At 36.9% G+C, this 17,659-nt stretch overlaps 2 protein-coding genes across 4 annotated transcripts; both read left to right on the forward strand.

The window, feature by feature from the left end:
- The first annotated feature begins 143 nt into the window (after positions 1–143).
- LOC306902596 (uncharacterized protein) lies at positions 144–5,800 on the forward strand. 3 transcript variants are annotated; one of them, XM_079471290.1, is made up of 4 exons: positions 144–694; positions 1,785–1,844; positions 2,381–2,668; positions 4,467–5,800. In XM_079471290.1, the coding sequence occupies exons 1-4, from the start codon at positions 244–246 to the stop codon at positions 4,571–4,573; spliced, it is 906 nt and encodes a 301-aa protein (XP_079327416.1). In that variant the 5' UTR covers positions 144–243; the 3' UTR covers positions 4,574–5,800. The 3 variants fall into 3 exon arrangements, with proteins under 3 accessions (XP_079327416.1, XP_079327418.1, XP_079327417.1); XM_079471292.1 differs by lacking the exon at positions 4,467–5,800 and adding an exon at positions 2,753–3,873 and having other exon boundaries at positions 152–694; XM_079471291.1 differs by lacking the exon at positions 1,785–1,844 and having other exon boundaries at positions 230–274; positions 359–694.
- Positions 5,436–17,411, forward strand: LOC306902598 (uncharacterized protein). Its single transcript, XM_079471294.1, has 5 exons — positions 5,436–5,667; positions 13,306–13,590; positions 13,907–14,020; positions 14,725–14,760; positions 14,952–17,411. The coding sequence occupies exon 5, from the start codon at positions 16,040–16,042 to the stop codon at positions 16,805–16,807; it is 768 nt and encodes a 255-aa protein (XP_079327420.1). The 5' UTR covers positions 5,436–5,667; positions 13,306–13,590; positions 13,907–14,020; positions 14,725–14,760; positions 14,952–16,039; the 3' UTR covers positions 16,808–17,411.
- Positions 17,412–17,659: the final 248 nt, after the last annotated feature.

Consider the following 17,659-nt stretch of genomic DNA (forward strand, 5'->3'; position numbering starts at 1 on the left):
AAAAACAGCTGTCAGAGGTTTTTCATTTGCAGAAAATAGTGAGTGTCAGTCTAAAGTAATGTTTTTTTATTTAGTTGGGTCAGTGTAATCGAAACCTGCACATGGAAATGTGGTTTCTGCTGGTTCACGAGAAAGCTATATTTAGTGGTGTATGTGTGTGTGTGTGTGTGTGTGTGTGAATAGCTTTTCCGACAAACACACATGTAATGTTAAAACATCTCTTACCTAACTGTGTCAGAGAAAATGTTCACTTCAGTTTTGCTCATTCTGTTTGGCAAGTCATTCTACATGTTGTTTTCTGATGTTAAATGTTTGTGTTTTTATGTGTCTGGTAAGAAATGGTCTCATGTTTTTCCAGGTGTGTTTGGTGTCGAGACTGATGTAATGAAGAACGTCTTTGTGACAGAAGGAGAGGATGTGACTCTACACACCGGTGTTTCTGTCATGAAAGATGATGTACAGATACTGTGGATGTTTGGAAGAAAGAATCCAGACACTCTCATAGCTGAAATCTATAAGATGAAGATCCATATATTCGACCGTCATGTGAGTGTCATGAAAGGTAAACTACAGATGGACAGTCAGACTGGATCGCTCATCATCAGAAACATCACACGCGTGCACTCTGGACTCTATAAAGCACAAGTTATCAACACAACAACCAAATACAGAAGATTCAATCTTACGGTTTATGGTGAGTCACACTGACTAATAGTTTAACTTTTATAGTAACTTTGACTTTTATAACAATACCGACACTGTTTGAGAAAAACCTCCAAAACCGCAAAACTACTTTTCAGGAAATTATAAAACAGTTTTTGTAATAATTTAATACTGTATGGTCTTTTAAATACTTTTTACTGGTTAACTATATAAGCAGGGTGATCCATAGTGTATGCAAATACATCGTTTGACAGACAAGTAGTATATCCTATCATTGCACTTGGAGCAAAACCAATGTTTAGATGAACATTTTATTGTGCCAAATGCATAAATGTAAATATTTATAGGGAGTTTTGCCTGGACTGTAATGGGGTAGCCATTAACGTATCGCTGCAGCAGACTAAAGCATCCAATGTATGGTCTAGGCATTTATTGTCTAGTATGATATTAAAGGGATACTTCACCCCAAAATGAAAATTCTGTCATCATTTTCTACCCTTCGAGTTGTTCCAAGTGTATATAAATGTCTGTTCTGATGAACACAGAGAGAGTGATTTGGAATAATGCTTATAACCAAACAAATCTCACCACCCATTGACTACCATAGTAGGATAAAAACAATGGTAGTCAAAAGTTAAACAGTTAAAACTGTTTGCTGTCCTAAATTCTTCAAAATGTCTTATTTTGTGTTTAAACTGAAAAAAAAATGTGTATAGTAATTTTGGTAGTCATTGGGTGTTGAGATCGAGTTGTTCCAAATGCGTATCAATGTATTTGTTCTGTTGAACATAGAGAAAGATATTCGCTTGGAACCAAACAGAAGATTAAAAAAAAATGATGACAGAATTTTCATTTTTGGTTGAAGTATCCCTTTAAGTGCAAAAAGAATCAAATTCTTACCAATTACAAAATGTTTGCAACAGACGATGAAATTGAAAATAGAATTGTTTTTTTGAAACCCAGTGGATTATTACAGTCACGTAAGATCCTGACGTTTTTGTTATTAATACAAAAAAGGCATAAAAGGGTGAACACTTTGTTATCCGAAAACATTATAATTGCTATCATCACTAGCTGAGAGATATTTTCACATTTCACATTTATTTTCTGTCATTATGAAGCACCTGTTTCATTACCGGTCATTGAGAGCAGCTCTGTGGTCAGTGTGTGTCAAACGTCTGGTAAGTGTCTGTCCTCTGCCTCCAGAGTTTAACTTCTTTAACTGTTGTGAATTCTATACATATACGTTTATGTTTATTGGGTGTCTATGTAAAGAGGGCTGTCGTTCGCGAACTAGATTTTTTGCATTTGCACCGGCATTAGGACCTCTGATGTGACGCAAGACGACCAACATGGCATTAACAAAAACAGAAGGACCGTGATCACAGTTTTTGTTGTGTCCAAGGTTTTGTGATAACATGTAATGTAGACATAGAAGAAGCGTTTTAAAAAGAGAAGAGTATGTGTTACCGGTGGTATTTTGTTGGGTTAGACCCTGCTCTGGAACCATTCCTAGTCTCCAAAAACTTCTGTAACCACGAAAGCATTCCTCCAGTGCGAAGCTCTAGCCATATTAAAGGACCGATAAAAAACTGATGAATTGTCGGAGAAACAAGTATTCTCTTGGTGCCAGAAGTGGGGCTAAAATGACTGAATGCATTTACTAAATGTTTGTATGTTGACTGAAACTCAAAATGTTGTTTTCTTCTTCCACTAGACTGTCAGAAATACACAGCGTCTTGTGTTGCTCCAGATGAAAGTTTGTCCTGTGAGGTGTGTGCAGTGATGTGTTCAGCTGACAATGGAGCAGATGTTTCTCTGTCGTGGTTTAAGAACAATGAGAGATTGACCCAGAACAGAAGTCAAGACCTCAACATCTCTCTCTCACTCTCACTCTCACTGGAGATTCAAGAGAGAAATAACACTTATTACTGTGTGGCTGCTAATCCAGTCAACAACCTGACAACACAACTCAACTTTCAGGAACACTGTCTACAACATACCGGTTAGTTTGACTCTTTTTCTGTTTAAAAAACATTTGAGCTTTTTAGCTAATTTGGGCAATAAATACTGTATATTTTACTTTTAGTGAAAAATGGTTGTAGCGTCTGGTCGGATCAAAGGCCAACACTGGGGTCGTAAAATGTAGATGGCCGAGCTATCACCTATCTGGACTGACCAGGGGACATTCCGACGCTCTCCCTGAACTTCAAAGGCATTCTCGGGGGGGGGGTCCCGAATGCGTCCTAAGGTGACAAAGCCATGTGGCACCAGGAACAGAGAGAGATTCAAAGTCTACCAAAAAAATGTCTCTTTCTCCCCTCTTGCCACCTTAGAAAGGCTTAAAGTGTAAATAATTGTTTCTACCGTTTATGTTTGTTCCCATGATATGCTAGCCTAACCATAATATCAAAGGCATAGGTGTTACACCGTAACTAGGCTCATAATTGTGTTCTTGTACAAATTATGGGTCAATGTTCTAATAACCCTATCATGTTTCATACATAAAGGTTCCCCTTTTCCTTCTTTAGATGATGGTGTATAGCACAGTAATGTATTGTATACCATACTCGTTTTATTTTCATCTAAGAATATTACAGCGCCAAAACTTCCAGTTGACCATAAATGCAAATGGGCTGTTGAGCCGGACAAAGGAACCTTTCCCGCTCAAAAATCAGCTCACTACATTGGATCGCCCACTCGGGAGGGGCGTGACGCCCTCAGTGTTAAAACATCTGTGCACGGAAGAAAATGCGCTCGTTGCTGTTCCTTCAATATCTCGAGACCTGTCTCCTCCCTGGAGACAGCCCTTTTCCGGCAGTTTGCTTCGGCTAAGTTCGTACTTCCTTCGGCAGCCAATCCGGTTCTCAGGGAGAACCCAACGGACTCACCGCTCGCTTTAAACGCATCAGGACTTCCATCAGCGCAGACCAACACATGTTCCAGCACATCTAAAAGCCAATGCAAGTATCTGGTCTTTTTATAAATAGCTGCGCATAAGTTTTACCCCTTTTAATAAGGAGATTGTCCTTGATGGTTTATGCAGATGTGAATTGCTGAGGTAATACTGCCACTCCTTCTTTGTCTATTACTTTCATTCTTTACTGCTTTTACGTTCCATGGGTGTTTGTCTAATTGTTCATCATTGTTTAGTTAGTTGGTTTATTTCCCCTTTGTCTCGTGTTTATTAAAATCCCAAAAAGTACATTTGAACTGAATCTGTTATTTGCACCACATGCTCGAAGTCAATGAAACTAAGATATTAACGTTACCTACGCTTTAGCATATTACTATTTCAGTGATATAAACTGTACGAACCTAGGAAGTATTAATTTGTCCTGATCAGAAAATTAAGACTATTTAGACGTTCGTAAGGCAGTAATCCCTTATTGAGAATTGAGTGGGAAGTCCATAACTATAGTTTGCAGGACAAACGAAATAGTCAGATAACTTAAACAATTCTATAGAGGTTACTTGTACTAAATTAATCATTTTTCCTTATCGGGAAAATTGAGATTTAATATGAACGACCAGCAGATTATATTCATAAATCAATGAATATTCAATCCATTTGAGTTTGATTTTTCCCCAAGACTCATTGTCGCTACATGGTGTTGTAATTTGTACTGTACATGTTGAAACCAAAATAGAAAGAAGAAGGTGATAATGTGCACTAACATTGTGGAGTACAGAGGAATTTGAAGTCGTCTTTGGATGGTGTTACATTCATATTGTATGAATGTGTATTGAATTAAATTCTTATTTGTTTAATGTCCATGTTTAAATTGTATTTCTCTCTTCAGATCTCGTTCACTCCTGTGATTTCACTGAAGCTGTTATCCGGTTAGTCATCTCTGCTCTGGTGGGTGTGGCTACTGTTGCTATACTGGTTTATGACTTTAGATCCTGAAAAGGAGATAAATCCACCTCAGTCCCCAGATATTTATGTAAAAGATGTTTTGCAGTTAATCAAAAAATATTCACAATCAAAAAATTGGAAAAGCATGTGAACGAGTTCTTTATTTTTTCTTACACACACACGTCTGGTTTATAATCTCCGTGGGGACAGTCCAGTACAGATTTAATACTGTACAAATTGTATATTTGCCCCTACGCTTAAACCTAAATATCATAGAAACTTTTAAGCATTTTAAGATTTTCAAAAGATATTGTACTTTATGACTTAAGGTTTTTGGCCAATGGGGACATCAATTTTGGTCCCCATGAGTTGGTGTGAAAGAACTAGGCCTATACTTCCCACAAATGCTGTGACGTGTACGGTGTATATACAAATATCGTGGTAAAACTATACTAAATTAGTGAAATTGTACATTTGTGGATATTGTGGATACAGTAACAATAGTTACACCATGGTCAATTTTCATAAGGGTTAACTTAAAGGGATCGTTCACCCAAAAATGAAAATTCTGTCATCATTTACTCACCATCAGGTTGTTTGAAACATTGACATTTGTGTTCAGCAGATGAAAAAAAATGTATGTTACCAAATAAATTGAATCCCCCATTTACTGCCATGGTAGGGAAAAAACTTGGTAACGGATATTCTGCCAAATACTTTCCTTTGTGTTTAGCAGCACAAAAAATATATAAACGGTTTAATGTTGACACAATTTTTGGGTGAACTATCCCTTTAAGATCACAACCTTAGTTGACAAAGAATGTTGATGAGCTTCTTCGGTACCAACACACCCTAACTGCAAAGGTTTGGTTTTCTTAAACCAACTCAAAACTATAGCATGATAACAGGTTCCAGGTCTTTTGTCTTTTGTGAGTGCATTGAATTGCAGCTTGACAAATTTAAATAACTCAAACTACAATTCAGAATGCAAATTGTGTCTGACTCACACTTTTGGTTTAGCTTACCATGCAAGAGCAAGAGCTGAGATTTGTAACATTGAGTTGAACAAAAGGATAGAAAACTACAATCAACATGGATTATTCATATTTTACTGGAATGTTGAAGACACCAAACATGATGTTCAGGTGACAGCTAACTCAAACTTGCTTAAGAAGATCAGAGAAATGTTTTACCATCTTTTGTCCTGAATAAGCGGTTTTTACTCAACACATAGTTGAATACTGTATATTTAAAAAGTATAAAGCAAAATAACTTTTCAAAAGTTGACATTGTGTGTGGTTTTCTCAATGAAAATCGTTTTTTAATGAGTCGCTGAGCTGTTTTTAAAACTATTTTGGGCTCCCAGCATCCTTCTACAGTGGCTATATTAGGTTTAGATCAGGTTTTTACCCTTAAAGGGATAGTTCACTCAAAGATACCAAAACAGATCTCCTCACCCATTGACTCCCATGTTTATTTTCCCTACTATGGCAGTAAATTGGGGATCAGATATTTTTGCATAATGTCATTCCTTCACAATTCTTCCTCCACAAAGAACAAAGAAATGGTTCCTCTAGGCAGGTTTGGAAAAACCTGAGGGTGGGTAAACCATGACAATGTCGGTGGGTAAACCATGAATTTTCATTTTTGGGTGAACTATCCCTCAAATAAAGAATGAACTTTATGTTTGGATATTAACCATCTTATTTGAATACACCCAGCTGTTGTTTTTTTCGCTTGAAAATATCTTTTTATGACCTGTGTTGTTTGTTTATGACCTCACATATTATGCAAACTAATCTATGCCTGTACTTGCATACAGTACCACAATCCTCCAAAGCAACAAATGCCAGAATGACAGCATGAGTAGCTGTGCAGAAATCTGAAGTTAAAAGAAATTTCTGTTGGCCTATAAAAACTGTTCTATAATATTGATTAGGTTTCTGTCCTAACCACACTTGTCTCGAGAAATATAAGACATCATAACAAATGAAAGTGCATGAAAACATTTAATTGAAATGCATCAATATTTACACGTAAACCAGGGATATTTGTAATAGAATGACATGGATAGAAGACTTATAGTCTGAGAGTGACCTCTAGTGATCGTACAGCAAGTCAGTGAAGAGTGCGGATGCATCTCTGCACTGGAGAAATCTCACATGGTAGGAGAATGAGGAGGTCTTCTGCAGGACAAACAGAGAATTGCGTGACTTTATAGCCTATGTGACTTAATATATTCTGCCCTGGTATTTATTGTTTGCTTATTTATTTAAATTGCTTACATTACTAAACTACATTAATAAATACAGTACAATATAAATTAAGCGGCCTTAAACATTAAAAAGGAAAGAATAAAAATGTTATTGGTTCTAACAAAGGATGCAGGCTATAGTGTATTGCTGGATACACTATAGCCTGCAATACACTAAAAAATTAAAAATAAATGTAACTCCGTTTTCAGACGGAGTCAAATGTTCTGTTTAAAATATAAATGGCCAAAGTGTTTTTTCTCCTCAAGCCCTCGGAGATTCACGCACATGAAGCTCTCGTTGTGTCGCACTCTTACACAACAGTAGCTTACCAGATACGGCCAGCAGGTGACACTATTTCAACAAACGTCATTCACCGGAAGAGCCGCGCTTATAATACTACAACCGATCCGCGAAATTAACTATTTATTCTATAAGATGAATACATTTTCACATGTTACTTCGTAGGTTTTGGGAAATTCAATGACCGCGTAGGTCTTGGAGGATTACTGTCGTTTTCAATGTTCACATGAAAACTGGCTGCTTACTATTGAACCACACGTTCCATGAACCAATTTTCCAGCTACTGCACATGTTTGTTTTTAACATATATAAATACATGTTTAAAACATATTTGCAGTAGCTGTAATCATAACATGGTACAGTGCATATTTGTTTAACTTTACAAAATGTTGTTATCATAAAATTGTGGTTTCTGATGGTCTCTTTCAGGGGGACTGAGCCCCCATCCCTTCCAAAGCATATAGCAAAGCCCCTGACATCAGGTGGAAACATTTAGCCTAAAATTTCGTTAAAAACTAATACATGCTAGAATTACGAGTCTTTGTATAAAGTGACATTTCAGCAGTAAAAATGGAAAGTGCTTTTTGGGGAAACGCTTATGAAACGACGAGGAAAGTCATACTTTAGAATGTGACCATTTTAGCATGAAGTGAAGTGAATTATGAACAATGCTAAAATGAAAACAGACGATTTTGGCATTGGCCTTCATTTGTGCAGTTTTTTGCCGTGTCTTTTCCACGGCTAAGGGAGACAGTTACGGGCAAACCCCGCGAGATTTTAGGCATAAAATGGAAATTAGCCTAATTCCTCTATGATTTAATCTTTGACATATACTCGGTCATCAACAAAATGTTAAGATAATATGTGGAAAAGATTTAATCACAAATAAATGACTTTGTTGTGCCACAGGTGACCACAGAATGCTCAGGAAACATTTGTGTGAATGAATCCGTTTGCTTTATAATTCTTATAACCATACAAAAAATACATTTGATCATTCATAGTCCCAACTCAAAGGAATTAAGTCAGCAGATTTAACAAAATACCATTTAAAAAATGTGTTAAACAAACTAACTCCGAATATTTATTTTAAAATGTAAACATTAATAAATATATTTTGCATAGCGCAACCTTCATTTTATACATTTTCTGACAAAGTAAAAAATATAGGCCTATTATAAGATATATTTAAACAAGTAGGCTATAGTATTTTCTTTTAAATAAATTAGAAGTAATGTAAATTTTGTTGCAGTCAAAAGGAGGTGCATTTAACAGCATATAAAGGAGGTGGTTAAATCGTTCAGCATGTTCTGCTTGGGACTATTTTGGAGATTTCATTATGAAACTTACCGTCTTTTCAGTAGTAAGAACATTATTGTTCAGTTATCTTTGAGATCAGTTTATGATTATAATTAAATGGCAACGAGTACAAGGCAAGGCACGTCACACCGTTCCGAGATGACATCATTGACACTGATCACGTGTCTCTAAAATGGCTTCCCCGAGCCGTTGATCGCTCAGTGCAATGACCTTTCTTGAAAAGGAAATCGGTGTAGCCTAGTTGTATAGGCCTACTTCTAACTATCAGTTGTATACTTATTATTGAATAAGTGCACATTTTGTTTTGGACATCACTGAGAGACTTAATACTGCGAGTTTGAAATATGTTTCCTTCTCTGATGTTATCAGAATGAGAATGTTAACATTAACATATTATACAGCTGAAGAAATGTAGAATGAAGAAACCTTAAACATTATGTGATATTTAGTTTAAAAAGTAAGAATATTAAACATAATATTTTTATATATATTAAAATAAAATGTTCCCTATTAACATGCCATATGCATTTGCCCAACGGCTTAATAACCTTTATCTCGAAGTAAAACGTTTGTGATGGCACAGTTAGGCAGGGAGGGTGAAACTTAAAACGTGTTGGGTTGGGCTTGACCCTCACCTGTCACATTCCCTTCAGAAGAGAGCGTGGAGTGCGGAGTGGGTATTTGGTTGTGGAGTCGATTCGCTACAATTGAAAAGATTGTGTTTGTACTCTGCTTACCAGATGCTAGAACACGAAGGCGTTTTTTTTGCAGTTCGTTTGTATGTGTATTTGTGTGTGTTCGTTAATCTGTCGTGTTTTAATGAACACTGTTATTTTATGTTGGAAAGTGTGCGCAGAGGCAAGAAACGAAATTCATGCAGGGCCGGCCCAGGTCTTGTCGATGTTTTAAATTGTGACCTCCCCGCTACAACATAAATAAATGAATATCATTTTTTAAAGCAAAATTAAAACCGTAGTTTATTGCATTAACATAAATAGGAAGTAATTAAGTAACAACTGAAAATCGTTGTAAGCACAATGTTTATTACCTTCCGATTCTTTAAGATATTGTTGTTTGTCTTTTACGGATTGTAAAAACTGATTTTTAATAATTATTATTATATGTTTAAGTTCATAGACAATGTCATTCTGCATCAGCAAATGTTTCACCCTTGAGCTTAAAAATGTGTGAAGTTTCTCTCTTAAGAACATTCTGCTTGCTTTTATTATAGTTAAAGACCATGAACCCCGTTTTTGACAGATTGATTACCATTTGTGCGCAATTTAATCACACATACCATGTTAAATCTACTGTTAAATGCTAAATGCAGTATAGGGCTCAAACTTGCTAAGCAAATACAGTAGGCAAATGTTCTACGTTCTACGTTCAAGAAAGCGTAACCATCGCAAAACGACACACCGTAAAATACAATTTCTACCAAATATTACAAAACCCCAAAAATATTGGAAATGTAATCAGCTATATTGTCATTTTAAACACCTGTAACTCGTTTGTGTTTGTTTTGTAATACGGTTTATTTTTCCGGAGTTTATTTTAAAACCCGTAGCATTCTAAATTAATATTCGAATACAACAATAAAGCCGGCTATACTAAAATACACATTATAATGTGTGTTTAAAGATGGCTTTATATGTTTGTAAAGCCTGCCAATCCACATTAGAGCGCATTAGGCCAACACACACACACACACACACACACACACACACACACACACACACACACACACACACACACACACACACACACACACACACAATAACGTTAAAGTTTGCAACTCTTCTGGTTAATATTGTCATGTATTGGGGAAAATACTGTCCCTGAATCAATATTTAACGTAACTTGAAACGAATAAAACTGTTCGAATGAATGTTTCGCTCCTGACCGTACGGTGGCATGAGAAGAGAACCTGCGTAACGTGTCACTCGCGTCGCTATTTCGATTGGTCTGTTGCGAGTCCCCTCCTCTCCTCCGCTATCTCCTCTGTTCGTGTTTCGGCACAAGCAGTTTTGATCTTAAGTAGAGAAACATTTCATACCATAATATCGTTTGTGTGTAGTTATCGGTTCAACGCGTTAGTGTCGAGATATGCTGTCGATGAAGAAGATGAACGTTGGAGTCATTTTGCATCTCTGCGCTCTTGGTAAGTGTTGCAGTTTGTGTGTTTGTTGGGCGTTTGCATAAATGCAATCAGTTATGTCGACAATTATCAATATATAACAGTAAGCAGCTATTTGTCGAATATTCATTGAAAGTTGCAATTCAAATTGACTTCTAAATGAGAAAGGAAATGAACTTGATACGATACTATCACATCTGACGATGTTATTGTTAGTTCTATGTCAGAATTGGCTTGATTTTGTTCAAGCAACTAACTCTTCGTTTCGTTGCGGAAAGTATGCGGTTTTGTTCCTTCCATAAAACAGAGATTTAAAAGACGTCTGCCGAGCTCCAAAACAGACATACACTGCCACTGTGAATTCAGTTAAGTTTAATAAAGTTGTATACTTTTAAGAATGATTGTAACTGTAAAAGCAAACAAATAAAATAAACCGGGTCTCTGAATCAGTGTTCTCCTCGAGAGATTCATCAATCCCAAAATCTGGTGATTGACCAATTTTGTATTAAATCAACTGATATAACATATTCAACTGATGCTGCTTTTTGTAAACTCATTGATTCAGTTCTCAGGTTCACTATAGAGGACGTGATAAGGATTTCAAGCGCTTGTCCTAAATGTTGTTATTCAATATTTCCAGCGCAGCACAATTCTCTGGGCTCTTCAAATAAATAAGTATCAAAACCATTTGTGTAGGAATTGGTATGCACTGTAAGAAAACAGCTATAGGATTTAAATTGATTTAATTTAAAGAATGGTTTATATAATTATATATTTCATTAACTCGCTGTGATCATGATATCTGACTCTGTACTGCCATCCTGTTACATCCTGTTAAATGATCTAGGAGCTGAGACCGTCTTAACACTTATGAACCTTTATGTAATCACTCTTATTCTTATTCTTAATTGTAAGAATAAGAATAAGAGTAAAATTTCGTCATTCTTAGAATGTTGACACACTTGAGAGTTAAACTGCACTCCGGGTGGCTTTATACATAGAGTGGCCGCGGGCATTTTGCTGGCGTTACCCACAGTATTAGAAGATTTGAAGACATCAATGAGATCGATGTGTGTACAGAGCTGTCAGACAACGTCACAGAGATAGAAACAGTTTGCAAAAAATATATAAACCACAGGGCGGTTGTGGCTGGTTAGTACAAAACTAATTAACATCGAAAAGAAGACTTAATCGCGTGATATTATCTTCACATCCAGTAAGCTCAATTGTTGAAACTGGTTGTATGTCTTTTTCTTTAATGGCAAATAAAACTGGCACCGTCCAATAAACACCTGTTTTACGTCAATATTTGGCACGTAAATTCTATTTTTTTTGTGACAAATCTTATATCATTGGAAATGTCTAAGTCTAAAACACATTTAATCTCCCTTTTAAAGAATAATGTAAGATTAATTGATTAATAAATTGCATAAAAAATAGGTATCGTGCCACTGTCACTGTCCTGCCAGCGGGACACCTACATTTTCTTCAATATTTTGCATGTGAATTCTTATCTTATGACAAACATTATATCTTTGGAAAGGTCTAAGACTCCAGAATACACATTTCATTACGGTTTCATAGAATAATTTATGTAGAAAGAGCAATTCATTCATAAATGAAAAAAATATATTTGAGCGGTATAGCAACAAGACACACAAAATGGTACATTTTTATTATAAGATCAAACTTGACAAACACTTAAAACTTACTAACCGAACCTAACTTTAGTGATTTTTCTTTAGAAATAAATCTGTAATTAGTTTTCTTTCAAATGAGACCAACCTTAGGTCTGTACTCCGAAAGATTCAGAGTTACAAGCATTTTTGTTGCAACACTGCATTTTGTGTACCCTCAAAAAGGGCTGTGCCAGTTAAGAGGTTTAAAGAACATGGTTTTGTATGTGGTATGGCAACTAATCCTGCCTCTGCTCTCCAGGTGTGTTTGGTGGTGAAGTGAAAAAAATTGAGCAAGTGTTGGAGACAGAAGGAAAAAACGTTACTTTGTACACTGGTGTTAGTGTTAGAAATACAGATCAGATTTTTTGGTATTATGGAGATGGACCTGAAAAAAAGAGAATAGCTCATATAAGAGCAGGTGAAACCCCAAATCACAACAGATCCAGAGACAGACTGCACACAAAACAAATATCTGGAGATCTTAACATCACAAACGTCAGCTCCAAAGACAGTGGATTATATGAAGTGCAGATCATAAGCAACCACACAGAAAACCTTACAGTCCTTTGTGAGTAAATTCCTGAAAATATGTTTCGCTGTTAGACCTTGTAAGCACCATGTACTGTTATTTCGGGGGGGAGATGGGGTGTTGGGTGATCGCAGATCAACTGAACGCTTTCTGGTTTTAGCTGAATCACCCGGTTACTTTTATATCTTAGAAAGATATTTGGAAGAACGTTAGTAATATTAAGTTCTGGGACATCATTGACCACCATAGAAGGGACAATAAAATGGAAGTCAAAGGTGCCCTAGAACTTTGTTTCCTAAATTCCTCAAAATATATCATTTTGTGTTCAAAAGAACAAAAAACTAAACTATACCATGGTTGTAGATGTCCCAGAACTGAAAATTGCTATCATTCTTTCAAATATCTATCTTTGTGATCAACAGAACAAAGATATGTGTCGATTTTCACACGCTAAAAAAATTACAATTCTCATATGTAGAGAAGACTATGTGAACCTGTTCAACCTTTCCAACATTTAATTTTGAATTTGTCGTCAGAAATGTTGAACTTTTTGTGTTTCTCAGCTCATCTGCCTGATCATGTCATCACCGCGGACTGGCCTAAAAATTCATCAAACCCACAATGTGTGCTGTCCTGTTCAGTGAAGAATGGGTCCCGGGGACAGACTCTCTCCTGGTACAAAAACCACAGTTTAGTCTCAAACATCTGTGTTTCTGATATAAACACCGACTACAATCCCTCTCTGGAAGTGGAATTTCAGGAGGAAAACATCTACAGTTGTGTGGTGTCCAATTCATTGACAAACAAAACAACAGAGTTCAACAGCACTGATCACTGTAAACATTCAGGTATACTGATTATGGTTAATAAATTATTAATATTGTTAATTATTAATGTTAATTAAACAATAGCGATATCATGTTAAGTGTGGAGTTTTTTTTCCTTTTGATCAGGTATGCAAACTCGCTACTTTTCATTACAATGCAATTTTCTGTTTTTTTTTAAATAAATGTTTAAATAAAATGTCTACTTTTTATCACTAGTACTGTGTGCAAAACTAATGTTCCAGTATATGCTTATTCTCTAAGATGTGCTGTTGTTTTATTGTGGTGTCATACATGGTATCACCAATTACTACTGACTGTTTGTCTTTGTCCATTACAGAACCAAAAAAGTACTTATGGATCCTGCTGGTGCTGGTGCTGGTGCTGGTGCCGGTGCTGGGAGTTGTGGTTTATTATTACAATTGTAACAAATGTAGACGAGCAGAACAAGTGGGCAAGTATTAATACCAGCTTTTATACCTGTGCAAAGAATTTACAACTTGGAGGTCATAATACTTTTCATTTTTTACCTACTGTAAAACGTTTCGCAGAAGGTTGCCAGTAACTTACTGTAGATTTGATTTACTATTTTGTTTAAAGCATAAACTTACATAGTTCTTTTTTTCGTAAAACAAGACTTATTTTTTCAGGTCACTTTTCTTGTCATGTAAAGGCATCATCATTTAAGAAGTTTTTAATATATTTACTAGAAAACAAAACTAAATTGCTTAGCAAGTGTTGCTGTGCTAATGTCAGTCTTTTTGCTCATTTTGAATCTCAAAAGTCAGAGTGTTTTAATTTTGATTAAAGTTTAACTCAAATTGAAAAGAGCACTAATAGGAATGTAGTATTAACTAATAATTAAATATACAGTAAGTTACTGGCAAACATTCTACAAAACTACAGCAACGTTTTACAGTGTAAGAAGCTCGGATAATTTTTCATGCCATGTTGTGCATCACTGCTACATTTAACCACAATCTGACAGCAAACATGAATCATGAGCCGAGGCAGAAAGATGTAAACATTATCAGTACATGTACAGCGAAACGTTTTTGTAACATTCAAATCAAAATACCAATATAAAAAAATACCTTTGTAAACATAAAAATGTACACTTACATTCTAAATGGTTGGCATTTATTTATTTACTTGCAGGTCACAGTCCTAGGAGAGAAAAAGAGCTACAAGAAGGTGAGCTTTAATTCAGATTCAGTTTCAAATTACTATTATTATTATTACTACATTACATTCAGATTATTTCGTTTTACAATATGTGATTCTATTTAACAGAAATAATACAGATGTGTGCACCTGTGCTTTCTCTTGATAAAATCATTCAGTGTTATTTTGTATGTGTGTTAATGGTGCGTTCTGTCTTTTAGTTTTCATTGGAGACGGCACCTCACAGAAGAGACGGTTCTACAGTGACAAACACACCGTTGATAAATGAGCAGACAGACAACAGCATTCTTGGGTAGTCTGAGAAACAAATGTATCTTTTTCATTTCAGATTTAACTGTATACCTACAGAACAGTTGTTACGATTAGCTCCACATGAGGGCACCCCACCCCTGGACCTTTACATTCACTCCGGACTACAATTCCAACAATCCTTTGCACCGACCAATCATCAATCATTGCCACCTGCATCTCCTCACCTCTGACTACATAAGCCTGATTCTTAAACCAAACCAGGGGTGCCTCACATGTCCTGAAAAGTCATTTCCTCTTTGATCGTCCCCTGGTGGCTGGCTGCAGTACAGGTCAAAAACCCCACCCGCTCAATGTAAACAAATGGGACAGGAGCCACACTAAAAACATTTTTCCTTGCTGTTGTTGTTTTTAGAATTATTATCCATTATGTTGACATCATTATTTTAATTTACTGAATTTCAACCATTCTGAAAGAGAACATACCCTCTCTATGGCTCTCAAAGTTGCAATGGATATTCTCTGCATTATAGTCTCAATAATCTGACACAACAACAGGTGGCAGTAATACACTATTTAGGGTTTCATAAAAGAGCACTTTTAAAACAGGAACACTATAGAGAGGTACATGCACCTTCCACGTTATTTATACATAATAAAGAGCTGACTTTTGATATTTGTTGATGAAATACAATACAACTTTTGTGCATTAAATTCATTAAAGAGTAAATACATTTTGTGAATCAACAAAAATCAGATTCAGGATATTTGTCAGGTTACAATTCTACACCGGCATACTTTCACACTCTCCTACTCCTACACCCCATCAAGAACCCTGTGTTCAGCAAACCAGCGGCGCTAAATTGTTTGTAAGTCACTTTGGATAAAAGCGTCTGCTAAATGACTAAATGTAAACGTACACTTCACCATTTGACTGATGAGGGCTAAGCTTAGGAAGCAGACAGACTGACCATATAGCTGCCTTTTTCACAGCATATACTGGACATATTTGCAACAGCTTTTTCATTCAACCAAGACCATGTCCTATCAACTTGGGCCGATATCACTAAAATCAATCGCTAAATTCACAATTATGTTCTCTCACAGACCTTGTATCAGTGCCCGCTCTTGTCCCAAAGCTCAGCACAGTGCCCGCTCTCGTCCCAAAGCTCAGCACAGTGCCCGCTCTCGTCCCAAAGCTCAGCACAGTGCCCGCTCTTGTCCCAAAGCTCAGCACAGTGCCCCCTCTCGTCCCAAAGCTCAGCACAGTGCCCCCTCTCGTCCCAAAGCTCAGCACAGTGCCCGCTCTCGTCCCAAAGCTCAGCACAGTGCCCCCTCTCGTCCCAAAGCTCAGCACAGTGCCCCCTCTCGTCCCAAAGCTCAGCACAGTGCCCGCCCTCGTCCCAAAGCTCAGCACAGTGCCCCCTCTCGTACCAAAGCTCAGCACAGTGCCCCCTCTCGTCCCAAAGCTCAGCACAGTGCCCACTCTCGTCCCAAAGCTCAGCACAGTGCCTGCTCTCGTCCCAAAGCTCAGCACAGTGCCCCCTCTCGTCCCAAAGCTCAGCACAGTGCCCGCTCTCGTCCCAAAGCTCAGCACAGTGCCCCCTCTCGTACCAAAGCTCAGCACAGTGCCCCCTCTCGTCCCAAAGCTCAGCACAGTGCCCACTCTCGTCCCAAAGCTCAGCACAGTGCCTGCTCTCGTCCCAAAGCTCAGCACAGTGCTCATGTCGGTAACTTCTGTGTCCTGTCCACCTACAACTTGTGTGCCTTTATCTCATGCATCTCAGAAGCTGAAGCCGTTCGATGATCCCTGGCTCCCAGTGTGAGCTGCATCTCCCTGGCTTCCCGCAAAGAGTTTAGAACCTAAGAGGCGAAACATTTTTATTAGCTTCTAATGTGTCTGTCATAATTGAATAACTTAATACATTTTGGAGACAGTGGCTGTTTTTACAGTCTTGCTTTAACAGACATTAATATAAACATTAGACATTCATATTATTATTAGAAAAAGGAATAAAACGTCGACTATCAAGCTGATATATTCCTGTTATGCATTTATTGTCCAACATTCCCAATTTTTCTGATGCATATCCTTAATTTCATTTCATATGTTGATATTAATTCAAGAATTATAATGAACTTGAGCTTAAAAGTATTTCGTCCAAAACTGACATGGTTTCTAGAGAGCAATGTGTTGTAAAATTACACATCCAACATTCCCAATTTTTATGATGCATATCCTTAATTTCATTTCATATGTTGATATTAATTCAATAATTATAATGAACTTGAGCTTAAAAGTATTTCGACCAAAACTGACATGGTTTCTAGAGAGCAATGTGTTGTAAAATGAAAAACTTTTTCACAAAACCTAAGTCTATCAAATAAACAGTTAAAATGATTTAATGGTCACTATTCTCGTGATTGTATGTCATTCTGTGTTGTCATCATTCAGGTTTGATCATTCAGGTTTGATTTCCGCTTTAATGTTCTTTTTGTAATCAAAGCAGCTGATATTGCCATAGTGACAGCAAAAAGCTATAGTGGACAGCCGAGTTGCTTTCACTGCTGGACGCTGGTGTTGCAGTGGAACAATCTATTGGCTTTCACTTCTTGACAATATAAGTTCTTCACTTCTGTGGCTGCCAGCGCCTCACTG

The sequence above is a fragment of the Barbatula barbatula genome (genome assembly GCF_947034865.1).
Source record: "Barbatula barbatula genome assembly, chromosome: 13".
Classification (NCBI taxonomy): Eukaryota; Metazoa; Chordata; class Actinopteri; order Cypriniformes; family Nemacheilidae; genus Barbatula; species Barbatula barbatula.

Bases quoted from the DNA above. Each gene is read 5' to 3' on its own strand.
- LOC306902596 (XM_079471290.1), top strand. From the start codon at position 244: ATGTTCACTTCAGTTTTGCTCATTCTGTTTGGCAAGTCATTCTACATG. The intron at 1,845-2,380 runs GTAAGTGTCTGT...TTCTTCCACTAG, and splicing joins CAGTGTGTGTCAAACGTCTG to ACTGTCAGAAATACACAGCG. The intron at 2,669-4,466 runs GTTAGTTTGACT...TTCTCTCTTCAG, and splicing joins ACACTGTCTACAACATACCG to ATCTCGTTCACTCCTGTGAT.
- LOC306902598 (XM_079471294.1), top strand. From the start codon at position 16,040: ATGTCCTATCAACTTGGGCCGATATCACTAAAATCAATCGCTAAATTC.